The following is a 13,302-nucleotide window of genomic DNA, read 5'->3' as shown; positions in this document are numbered from 1 at the left end:
TAGAAGGGAAAAAAATTCAATGAGATTATGATTAGGGAAATTTAAACAAGGAAAAATATTGCAAATGTAAACAAGTACTATAATTACTCAAATACCTTATTAAAATGATCTCCAATAACTTCCCAAATCCGAGACCACTGCAGTCGTATCCTTCCCATGTTATAGTATGATATTTCTACTATCTTTTGTAGACTAAACATCCTGGGGTGTGTAGTGGAAAGCAGTTCATCCATAGACACAGCACAGAGCCAACGAACAAAATCAACTAAAAAATAAATACATTTACATTTTCATCTTAACTTTAAAGCTTTTTAGCCAAAAGGACAGCTTACGAGTAGAATAAATATTTATACTCACCAATAGCATTTCCATCTAGCCTTGTAGATCCTGTGAATATTCTGGGGAAAAATAACATAATTTAAAAACTTACGACGTTTTACTTCTGTTACACCAACTCAAAAGTAATGGCCTGGAGTATTAACAGCTCTTAGGTGTCTTAAGAGGGCCAAATGGCCAAGTGAATAGTTACTCATCATACAGCTTACTAACAAGAGTTATCTGAACTGTTTTCTCCTTCCCACTTATATTCTGTACTCAGAGTGTACAATGTAACTTCAGTTACATATTTGCAAATATGAAGCAAGTATCTTATGGAGTTTTAAGGTTAAGAAATATTAATCTGTGAAAGCAATGAACTGGTTTACCAGGAAATGATGGGATTTTCAATTTTTACTGATAATGTACTAGCCTTAAGCAAGTGCTCTACCACTGATTTATATATATCTCAAACCCTAAGCAAGTTCTTAAGATACAGTTGCATTTTATTTTTATAAACAATGTTCATTTCATTAGGAAATTCATTTAGAACTTAAAAATGACAAAACAATTACAATTGCTCTCACTTTACCCAAGAACTGGCTGAACCAGTTTCCTGCTGCTATTCAAGAGTTTATGCAGCCTCCTTCCTTCGAGAGTGCTTCTCTGTGTCACTGTCACAGAGACTCAGGACACACATGGACAACCTGGTCTCTTTACCAGGAGCTGGACTTTGTGCAGCAGTATGAGGAGACTAGATCTTCACAGGTATTATGATAGTCCTCAACTTAAATCTTCGCAACTAGATGTACAAGTTAAAGGGGAAACCTCAAAGGCAGGGACAGCTTAAATATTCATCTTAAAAATACTGTAGTAAGAGTAGGAGTTATCAATCACCAGGTGGTACTATCCTTGTATCTTATATATATTCATATTCATTCCATAATCAAAATATGGGCTATTATAACCCAACACCTGTAAACAGAGAACTCGTGCAAAGATAGTTACAACTTCTTTTTTTTTTTTTTTTTTTTGAGACAGGGTTTCTCTGTGTAGCTTTGCGCCTTTCCTGAAACTCACTTGGTAGCCCAGGCTGGCCTCGAACTCACAGAGCTCCGCCTGGCTCTGCCTCCCGAGTGCTGGGATTAAAGGCGTGCGCCACCACCGCCCGGCTAGTTACAACTTCTTAAGAGTCCCAGAACCAGTAAGTGCCAGAGCCAAGATTCAAACTGCAGCAGGCTGACTCCAAAGTCTCCCTAAGTATTCTCCACACAGCATCATACTGACATGAATTAAACTTGCAGCAAATATTTTCAATGTATTCTTGTTTTTCTCTACTAACACAATCTGAATGTCTCACATCTAACTAATTTTAATCTTCAATATAACAATAAGAAACAAAACAGGTTGGCAAATGTAAAATCTCAGCTCCTGCTAAGGAATGGCTTAAGATTTTCCATACTGTTCTTTGGGTAAAGAAGTAAGTAATTAAAAAAAAAACTTGGCAAAACAATCATGGGGGAACATCAAGAAGTGCGTACCATTTAGCCCAATGGTTAGACTGAACCCAGAACCTAAAACACAGGAAAGCTACCAAGTTCTCATATCAACCAAAGTAAAAATTGCTAGATTATGCAAATGTGATCAGCTGATTTCTCCCAAACTAGAGGTAGTCTCATGGAAGGCAAAGCTGTAAGCAAAACATAGCAGAGTAAAATAATTAAGAAATATAAGAGAACAACAGGGCCGGGCGGTGGTGGCGCACGCCTTTAATCCCAGCACTCGGGAGGCAGAGCCAGGCGGATTTCTGTGAGTTCGAGGCCAGCCTGGTCTCCAAAGCGAGTTCCAGGAAAGGCGCAAAGCTACACAGAGAAACCCTGTCTTGAAAAACCAAAAAAAAAAAAAAAAAAAAAGAGAACAACAGAAAAGACATCAAAGAAGTAAGAAAGGATTTAACTGGAGAATAAAAAAAGCAAATGGCAAAGTGTAGGGCAGTAAAATGGAGACTCTGCAATCACAGGGCAGGGATGCAGCAGGCTGTGCTGACGACAAAGAGTGGAGACCAAAGGCAAGGACAGAGAATTACCACAGCAACCAGAGGCTCTGGAGACGGCAGGGGACATGCAACCTGGTAAGGGCGTTCAAATTCCTACTCACTCTGTAGGCCCTGAGGGCCACTCTACTCCCAGTCATGTTCCACCAAAGCTAAGCCATGTTCCAGAGCACAGCAGCCCGTGGAGGCTTTTCAGTCATGCCTTAACTTCTTCAAGGTTTTATAATATCTAAACAGGTCCTCATAACAATAAAGATGACTTTCTACAAGACAGCAACATCACTGAAATGGAAGATAGCCTAGGAGCAAAACTGGCAGCTACTACCCGGCTCTGGAGCTGCACAGAGGAAGAAGGGATCTGGACAGACCCCTAGGCTTGTTCTACTCCCCAAATTTCTCTATGAATGAAAGAATAAAACAAAACTAGCTGGTTGTGAGAATGAGCAACTTATTAAAACTCTTCTGTTCCAGTTTTCTCACTTGTTAACTGAGGACACTAATAACACTCAGCTCTTGCTGACATAAAGAATGACATAAAATAACACGTCAAAGAACCTATATGTCATAAGCCTTCATGCTAAATACATGGTAGATACAAGGTGATAGTATTTTTAGAATCTACACTAGAAATTCTTTTCAAGAAAGAAGCTCCAGAAAGTACTTTCACAGTTAGGAGCCACTGACCAACAGAGCTGTTTGTACTTGGTGCAAACTTCTCTCTGGGAGAAGGGGAGCTGCCTTTACGGAGTGCTCACTGTGAGAGTTTGAGGACTTGCGTAGATCCCCAGCACCCATGCCAATAAAACTCTGAATGTCAGCACTGGAGGTGGAAAGAGGACCCTCTGCTAACTAGACTGGCCAAAGTGGTGAGCTCCAGGTCAACCAGTGAGAGACTCTGCTTCAAAGAGTAAGGTGGAAGAAGACATTTGATATTCACCTCTGGCCTCCACATGGGCAGGCACAGGTATGCAACCCTCTCCCCCAGCCACAGTTTTATCTGAAGTGAAGTAAATAATGAATGAGTCTGAGTCTCAAGACCATCAAGCAAAGAAAGACTGATACATTTTTGAAAGCTTCAAACATAAGTAGTTTTAAAAAAATTTGAATGCCAGTGTTATAAAATTTTGGTTTCAATTTTGAGAACATTTACTTGGAAAAAAATAACCATCAAGGCTGGGCGGTGGTGGCACATACCTTTAATCCCAGCACTTGGGAGGCAGAGGCAGGAGGATCTCTGTGAGTTCGAGGCCAGCCTGGTCTACAGAGTGAGATCCAGGAAAGGCGCAAAGCTTACACAGAGAAACCCTGTCTTGAAAAACCAAACCAAACCAAACCAAACCAAACAAACAAACAACGGGAATACCCAGAAATGTATAGAATGCAAAAAATTTAAAGACCTTTCCAAAGAAGCATATAATAAGAATTTCCAGCAAAATCATTTACTTTATCCAGAATGCTGTTTTACACCACTTACTTAGAAAGATGAATTAAACTTCATTTCCAAGGGTTGAAAAAAGAATAATTTTCTATAGAGAGATTTGTGATTTTTTTCATCAAGAATAATATTTCCCTAATATTTCCAGTACCAATTGTAACACAGTTTTATGCAATTAAAATTCTTCCTGTATTTTACATTTGTAAAACCAAAATTAAAGGTACTTCATCATCTAAATCACAGTATATCACAAAATAGTCTTGTATTACTTTCTAAAAGTTATTTTGACCGTATTTTTTTTCTTTTTAAACAAGGAGCAAAATAGGACTGAAATAGTACTCAAGTGGGAAGGGGAGAAAATGGATACCTTACCTATCTACAGCAACCACAACACTTTGAGAGCTGGTTTCTCCAATAGACTCCTGAATACTTGCTATCTGCTTCCAGTCCACATTTCCTCCAACTGCCAAACATAACAGAGTGTGCACCGTTTTTGTTAGAAAACAATTCAAAGAAAGAATGCACTTACAGTTCTAAGTGTTCTAAACCACGTTTCTAAAGTCAGGTACTTTCCTAATAACAGAGATGATGTGACAGCGATGACATTTACAAAGCAAGGACACAGAATGTATAAGACATGGCTATAAGACACATCTGCAAGGGTCACACAAACAAGACCACTAGGAATTTAGGTCACAAAATTGGTGGTACTGGGCAAATTTTCCCTTCATCTTTAAGAAACGAATGACCTAGAAGTACCCCAGTTCTACTGCTATCTTCTGTAGATGAGTCCAGGTGGCCATAGTACCATTTCTGTCACTGATCCCCAACCTCCTATACGGTTGATTCAAAATTCTCTTTGTATATTGTAATATTCTCTTATTTATAAGAATCATTTCCCTTTCCTTCCAAACTATTCCATGTGAGACAGTAAACAATATTCCTAGTTTTTAAATTGCACTTTAGCATTATCTCTGGTATATGTGCTGATTAACTTTATGGACACAAACTTGTCATTGGTGAAGAGGGAACATCTACTGAGGAAATGCCAGACCAGACTGGCCTGTGGTACATTTTCTTGACTGATAGTCGATGTGGGAAGGCCCAGCTCACTGTGAGCCTAGGTGCCAGAAGAAAGCAGGCTGAACAATCAGTGGGGATCAAGTCAGCAGTCAGCAGAAGTCCTGTACGGTTTCTGCATCATCATGTTCCGGCCTCCAGCTTCCTTACTTGAGTTCTTGTCCTGACTTCCCTGAAAGTGGTAATATGATAAACCCTTTCCTCCCCAAGTTCTTTTCTGTTATGGTGCTTTATAATAGCAATAGAAACTCTAACTAAGACAGAAACTGTTACCAGAAGTGGAAGATTATTTTAACAGACCTGACCATGCTGTGTTGGGGGAGGATTGTGTATGGAACCTTGGGCTGGAAAAACCATTGAGTTTTCAAAGCTTTAGTGAGCTGTTGTGGTTACTAAGACTAATGATGAAAGCAGTACAGATGATGGAGGCCTGGTTGTGAGGTTCCAGAGGGAAGTTGGAGAGTCCCTTTCAGACTACTGGGCTGTTTGTGTCATACTCTGTACTAAGAATCTGTGTTGTCTGAAGCTGCAGCCGGTGACAATCCATACCACTAGCTGAGCTGAGAGAAGCAGTGATGATTGGGAAGAAACCAGCGTCACTGAGGTACAATCTTCTGGGAAGTGTGTCCTCAAGGTCAGCACACAGATGTATTCCAGAGGGAGCTAACGTTGTATCTTATGCTGGCAGCTGAACTTGGTAATATGTAAGAACCTCCCAGGTGGTATCAGTTCTAAAGGCCATGGAGAACAGTTGAGGCTTGGCACTGAGAGAGGTCAGGGAGACAAAGTGGTGATGGGGCAGCCTCAGGGAAGCAGAAGCCTCCGGATTGAAGGTGTCATGGAGAGGGGCTAAGGCTGTGTGGCAGGATTAGAGTCCCTGAAAAGAGCTCAGGAACGGTGTATGCAGGCCCCTGCAGTGGAGACCTGGCCACCAAGGACAGTCTGAGCCTAGACAAGCTGCAGGTGCTGTGAACTGCAGAGACTGTCTAAGCCCTTTGGAACCCAGAAGACCTTGATTATATCTCAGGCACGGACACCGAGTCATTCATACTGATGGAGTTTGGTTTTGCTTGACTTGGTTTGACTGTGCCCTGGTTCTTCCTTCTTGGAATAAGAAGGTATGTAACTTATTTTTTATTTTACATTAAGATTGTTAGGTCTGTTTTTTACATCTATGCATTTCTCTTCCTACACAGTTTCGGCTCTCACAGTCTCAGTCCTAGATTGCTGAAAGTTTCCAGACTTATTTCCCTCTACAATCTCTTCACTTCCTTCTCTCACAAGACCAATACTCCTAAATCATCACCTTCCTTTTATTTACTATGTTAGGGTAGAAATTCTTCAGCCTGCCAGTTAGTACTCCCTCTAACATTTTAATCAGTATGTATCAGTCATCATACCCAATGCGAGTGTCCAATGAAGGATTCTACTTAATTGTTTTCATTGATCTTTCTCAGCGAAGTACTACTCAGATTAGAATGGTTCATAGAGTCCAAAACCACTTTAGGAATGTAAATAGTACCTTCTCACCTGTTGGAGCCCATTTCGGCTTTACCCAGCAGGTCTGCATAAAGAGGATGACTGGATCACAGGCCTGAGTGCAGGGGTCTGAGATGGTCTGCACTTGGTGGTGCTGGGGGGAGGTCTTTTACTCCACCCCTTGGCATTCCTTTAAAAACCCGAGTGCAGAGACAGTCAGGCCTTCCTGAGGCTATCCTGTATTTTCTATCTGTTTCTCTCCCCTGTTTACTTCTAATATTTCCTGCTGCTCCTACTCTGGGGAAAAGTGGGGGTGGGATGGCCCCCCATACTCACCCAGACTAAAAATTCCCTGAAAATTAAGAATCAAGTTATATACATTTTCCCATGTTCCTACCCTAATCAGTATTAAACCCAAAGTAGGTACTAAACAAGTTTTTGTTGATCCTATTGACCAAACATTAAATTCTTTCTGAATGCAAACATGGCAGATGTAATTTAAGCCACTGAATTCAAATTCTCTGCTAGGAACTGAACAGTATAAAAAAAAGATACAGCTGCACTCAGTTAATTTACCAGCAGAGAAAGATACACAATAAATTTTAATACAATATAATGGTTACTCCACGGCTGAAATAGACTAATTACATATAAGTTTATTAACTAAGACTAATGTTCATAAAGAAGAGAAAAACTATACATGTATGACGAAATATTAACTACACTCTGGAGACTAACTATATATAAAAGGAAGATGAAGGGAGAGCTATCAGAAAGACGGGCTAGTTATTTAAAGAACACATGTGAGCCCGTGTCATATTTTAACCTATTTATATGTGGTCATAATGAAAAACTGAGCAGGAGGCACAGAGAAGGGAGAGAAAAGCAGGAGATGGCATTGTAACGACACTAGCGAATATATGGATGATTCGGCAGTGACATCTGTCACCCCACTCGTCACTAGGGTTGATTATTAGGCTGATATGGCTGCCTAGTTAGGTGTTCCTGCTTTCTTCATAGTTTCAAGTATCTCCCTCCCAAAAGCCATGTGCTCAGATCAGGAGGACAAACTGCCCTATAAAGAAAGCCTGGTGGTTTTTGTTTTCTGGTTAAGGATATATGAATAGCTGCGCTCCCCACCAAAACCTCCAAACTCTAAAGAAACTAGAAATGGAGTTTACAGGCGTTAAGGTTGTTCCACATTTTAATTCTGGTGCTGGGGATCAAACCCACGGCCTTATAAATGCCAGGCAAGTATTCTACCAAGTGAGCCACACCTCTAGAACGACTGTCTCAGCTAATGTACTACTTTTTTCTTTTCTTCTTCTTGAAAAAGAGTCTCACTGTGTGGCACACTGTGGCTTCCCAAGCGCTAGGATTATGGGGATGTAGCCCACACCCAGCAGTGCAGTAATCTAGACAACAGAATTCTCTTGTCCTTTTACAAGACTGACACGTTCCAATTTTCCCACATTTCCCTAGGCGTCATCTACTGAGATAGGAAGTCACAGGGGTTTGCTATTTCTGAAGTAGGAAAAGATACGGAAGATAAAGTCTCTCTCTAACACAGGAGTCAAGGAGGAAGCATGAAGTATGTGACAAGAGTAGCTGAGGTGGGGAACATTTAACATACACAGCAGGCAGGCCCTAAATGAAGGAAACATTGTCAGAGGAAATGACGTCAGTCATCACATAACTTGTTTTGTGTATCAACTGAAATTACATTTTAAAGAGCATTTTAAACTATATTTAATGTGATTTATAATCATTTATAAAATAATTAAAAGAAATCAAAGAACATAAAAAATGTCTAGGAACTCAAGGAACCTATTTCACAAACATGTAACATCTTTCAGAGTTGTATGATAGTATAATAGCAACAGACAAATAATTCTCATTTTACCAAATTACTCATATTTAGGATAAGAAAGATATGTGCTGTATGTACTCTTAAAGACTTAGGTGGCCAAAGCCACTGACTTTTCAAATATTAATATACACCAGAAGGCCTATAATTCAAATTTATATGCTATGAATTGTTGTTGTTGGTATTTTTGCTCTTTTGGGGGGGTCTGCCACCCAGCTCCCAAATAAATTAGGCTTATTTTTACTTATGAATGCCCAGCCTTAGCTTGGCTTAGTTTTTGGCCAGCTTTCCTTAACTTAACTTATCCTATCTACCTTTTGCCTCTGGACTTTTCCCGTTCTCTTATTTCTGTAAGTCTTACTCTTACTCCATGGCTTGCTGTGTAGCTGGGTGGCTGGCCCCTGGAGTCCTCCTCCTCTGGCTGCTAGATCTCTTTCTCCCAGACTTCTCCTTCTATATATTCTCTTTCCTGCCAGCCCCGCCTATCCTTTTTCCTGCCTTGCTATTGGCCAGTTCTTTATTAGATCATTAGGCATTTTAGACAGAAGAGTAACACAGCTTCACAGAGTTAAACAAAAATAATGTATCTTAAAATAATATCCTACTATAATGAATCTTTTTTTTTTTTTTTAAAGACAGTTTCACTGTGTACCAGCAGACTTCAGACCTGTCATCTTTCTGCCTCAATCCCCAAATGCTGGGATTATGGTGTGCATCTGCATGGGCAGCTAAACATTTTTATATCTGGGGTGGCTTTTTTGTTCGTTGTTTTTGCAGTGCTGGAAAAAAGGACCCAACTCTCGGATCATGAGCCTTAGCATCAAGCAAGGCTAAGGAAGCCACCCTCCCCAGGCTAGATGTTTTTGATGATCTTACAGTTTCTATTTCTAAAACATAAAGCTCCAGACTTCTTCCATGGACAATTTGCCTCCACATGTGAGTTTCAATTCTATCAAAATATTTGGGGAACTTACTGTGGAGGGAATTAGAGAGACAAAAGGGAAAGCAAAAAATGATGTCATTATTTTTTAATTTAAAAAATAAAATGAAGTCAGGCAGTGGTAGCCTATGCCTTTAATCCCAACACCTGGGAGGCAGAGGCAAGTGGATCTCTGAGTTTGAGGTCAGTCTAGTCTACAGAGGCAGTTCCAGGATATCCAGGGCTACACAGAGAAACCCTGTTTCGCAAAAATAAACAAGCAAACAAACAAATAAGTAAATAAAAAAATGAGAAAAATAATTGGGAGAAAAATTTTACCTATACTACACTTTTACAAATGGTTTTTATTTCTATCAATATTGTACAACTATTTGAATAGAATTTGCTTTCTATTTGATATTATAAGCAGTCTAGAAATGATTTAAAGTATGTAGCAGGATATATATGGATATACTATACTCTTTATGTGAGGAACTTGAGTATCCAGGATTTAAGTATCTCCATGGGCCCTGGATTCAAATCCCCACAGATATTAAAGCATGACTATCAGAACACAGTCCAGGAATAGAGTCCTGTGAGGAGAATTCTGAGTGCTTGTAAGAATGCTCCAAGAAAACAAGACAAGAGTCTTGTGACCTCAGTTCTTCAAAACACGGAACTGCTTGGAACGTGTTTCTGTTCCTTCCAGGTGCAGCAGAGGGTTTACTCAGGTCATCACTATTGGGCAGGGGTTCAACTCTCCCACTCTCACAACCAAACTGAAGTTCCAGTTCGCTGAGAAGGGCAAACAGGTGTCTTGTCCCACAAAGGGCCATTTATCTACAAGGCCCTTACATTCAGGGTCGAAGGAGAGAACACACACAGAAATGAGTGGAGAGTAGAGGAAATCTGGAAGAAAACTATGACACAGACAGTTTATACAAAAAGCAGACATGATGGCTAACCCTGTAATCTCGGGAGGTGGAGGTCAGGGAATCCCAAGTTAGAGGCAGCAAGACTTTACACTTCACACTCTGCTATGGTATCCCTGAGAGACAGACTGCCAGACTGCAATGTTAAATTACTTCAGTTGAACTACCACAAGGGACTGATTTTACTCAATCCAACCTGAGATCAAAACATGGTCCTAGTCATTTATCTTTCCCTGTAGACATACTTTTAGATTTGAAACCATTTTAGATTTCCTAAGGACTGCAAAAAACAACTGAAATTGCTAACAGCTAATGATGGCTGGAGGTGGAGCGGGAAGGATGGTTGGACACTACTCCCTAATCTCCAATGCTCTGGGCATTGTGCTGAGTCCACTTTTGTCTATATTCTTACGTAGTCCTAACAATCCTGTGATGAGGTGATGCCTTTAGTCTGCAATGGTAGAAGCTGAATCTAGACCTAACAGAGCTGGCCTGTCAGTATGGAAGAAGTAGAGAAGGACTCAAACCCAGAAGGACAGAAGTCAAGGTCAGAGTCTAGGCTTCTTCCCTGGTGGAACTCTTTCCATTCACGACTGAAAATGGATCATCTGACTTTTTTGGCATCTATCTTTGCTAATATATTTACATTTGCACTATTGGCCACTCCAAGCTCTTCTGAAAGCTTGGGGAAGAAGTTCCATCCTGACACAGTTTGGGTGGACCTGCAGAGTGGGTTAAAAAAGTCTGAGTGTGAACGCTTTCTCTAGTTACCCCAATTATGTTGAGTGTATCCTTATCACAGTTCCAAGGAAGAAACTAAGTGGCATTTTATACTGTAAACAAGACCATGAGAAAAAGACTAACTTTCTAGTCATCTTGCTTTTCTCTATTACATTAGGCAAAGGGCAATTTATCTCATTGCTCTAATTACATTTCATTGTCATAATAAAAATTACATAACCTGGAGGGTAAAAACAAATTTTAATATTTTCTAAAAATAATTTTAAAACCCCTCACCTAGCCCCAGACCAACAAATTCATCAGGAGCCTGATCTTTTGTTCCAGTGAGAGATCCTTCTCTGCCTCTCACTGTCCCAGAAATGTATCGCGGCTTCACTCCGGTTCCTATAAGCTGTGCCAGTTCCAACTGACTGATGCACTTCAGGATCTTTAGGAGAAAAGGAAAAAAAAGTGAGCTTTTAACAATATATATCTTAAAATATATGCAGTTAGGATTTAAAGACAGATTACATTATAAATCATTACTAAAAGCTGTTCATATAAAATATACTAAATTATTTTCCACAATTAAGCATACTAGTAGAATATTTAGCATCAATTCATTTTATAAATTGAATTGCAAAGTTAAAAGTGTTTCTACCTCATGCCATGAGTTTCCTAAATAATTTCCATCAGTGTGAGCCACTGTGATGAGTGTTTTTATCGTGTCGATATTCTTCTGTTTCATTTCAGTAATACCAGAACTCACTGTAAGTAAGGTAAATCTGGCTAGTGCTTGGACATATGCATCTCTTTCCAGCTACAAGAAAAGAGAAAATTGTATTTACATGGTTGAAAATACAGCATACTGACTGGCCTCTAATTCATATTGAACAAACTGTCTATGTGTTTAGTAAATTTTAACAGACATGTCATAAATTATATACAAAACTAAAAAAAAAATATAATCTTAAAATAAGGCAGATAGTTAATAAATTTCTTAAACCTAGATATAGTCTGAAGTACCAGTTCAATATGAGATTTTCAGTAGTTAACAAATGCATTCATACAGTGAAAATAAATTCACTGAAAAAGAATTTTCAATTATATTAGCAAAAACCTGCTTTATAAATTTATTCATCTTTTCCTCCACAGCTAGACTGTATTTTGTAATGTATTAAATTATAACATTCACAATGAAATATTAAATGGGTTAAGAAACAAAAGAACCTAGGTAAAAGTCATCCTTAAAGTCCATAATAAACTCCTAAAGAAGACTGTCTTCATAGAAAGTATGTTAGGTGCTTGGTTCTTTTAGAGATAACTAAGTTCTGAGGCTTAGGTTAAAAGGCATCTAAAATAAATACTTACAATGCTTAGAAACACCATACAGAATTACTCTACCAGAGTTTCTCAAAAATTATTCATTTAAACTCTATCATAAATTTAAAGCTGGTTTTTAAGGAAGTCAAAAAAAAATACTATGAGTTGAACGATACTGATGGCATATGTTTTCCAAACTGGTTGTAAAGGTAAAATTCTGTTACCTGGATGCTGAAAATGCACGCAATTCTGATGGCACATCTTATCCCTTCTAGGCAAAGAGAGGCTACTTCAGTATCATCACAGTCTTGCAGACCCACACTGAAAGCAGCCAGAAAAGGTGTCCAAGCCAGCTAGAAAAATTAAAAGTTTAAAATATACCATACATATCAAGTGATAATTGAGATTCTTGGTATAGTGAGTGAGAAAGTTTTCTTAAAGAAGGAAATGTTTCTTGGGCTTAAATAAATGGAAATGATCATAAATTCAGTAATAACCCTAGGCTTAATTTCAGAACAGTATCTATAAATTATTCACAACAATGAAAACACAGGAATAGTCAAAATTCATATAAAGTCTTACAAATGACTTAAAATTCATTTCTCTTTGCAAGCACTGACCTTTGCAATAATCCAGACTCTTTAGTTCCAATACAATCCTTTGAATCATTTTCCTACCTGGCAACAAATGACCCTACTTTTATCAAAGCCTGCTCTGCATTTCTTTAACTATTAATTTCATTCAGCCTTTCTTTAACTATTAAGTACTTACATTAAGAAGCAATATTTGATTCCTAGTTGGACAATATTTAAAAATATTTAATAATCAATTCATTATACCTTTTGGAAGGGAGTACTTGTTTGAATTTTATACTCAGCAGGCCCTGGTCTACATCTATAATCTGAGCACTTCAGAGGCAGAGTCAGGACTGTGAGTTCAAGGTTGATCTGAGGTAATTGGAGAGACGATGTCTCAAAAAGTAAAGGACTTGGTCAGGTAGCTCAAAGGTAGAGCATTTACTTAGTTAGCATAGATAACAAACAACAGAAATCCACATAACTGAAATATCTGATATGAATTATGTTGCTTTTAATAGTTCATTAAGCAGCAGAGCTATAATGATGAAATTAAATTTTGTAGGCTTAAACTTTTCTAAGGAAAACAGAATTACTTGGAGCT

At 38.7% G+C, this 13,302-nt stretch overlaps 1 protein-coding gene across 2 annotated transcripts in view; it reads right to left on the bottom strand.

The window, feature by feature from the left end:
* Positions 1-13,302, bottom strand: part of Arfgef1 (ADP ribosylation factor guanine nucleotide exchange factor 1) — a 104,069-nt gene that overhangs the window by 23,825 nt on the left and 66,942 nt on the right. For both annotated transcript variants that reach the window (XM_059254012.1, XM_059254011.1), the window contains exons 20-25: positions 12,348-12,476; positions 11,462-11,620; positions 11,098-11,248; positions 4,176-4,266; positions 358-398; positions 96-265 (exon numbers count right to left, since the gene is read on the bottom strand). In XM_059254012.1, the coding sequence (XP_059109995.1) occupies positions 96-265; positions 358-398; positions 4,176-4,266; positions 11,098-11,248; positions 11,462-11,620; positions 12,348-12,476 (741 nt within the window). The remainder of the gene's footprint in view (positions 1-95; positions 266-357; positions 399-4,175; positions 4,267-11,097; positions 11,249-11,461; positions 11,621-12,347; positions 12,477-13,302) is intronic.

This window comes from Peromyscus eremicus, chromosome 2, assembly GCF_949786415.1.
Source record: "Peromyscus eremicus chromosome 2, PerEre_H2_v1, whole genome shotgun sequence".
NCBI classification, from domain to species: Eukaryota; Metazoa; Chordata; class Mammalia; order Rodentia; family Cricetidae; genus Peromyscus; species Peromyscus eremicus.
The sequence above is the reverse complement of the archived record's forward strand: the minus strand, read 5'-3'. Positions and strand labels throughout refer to the sequence as shown.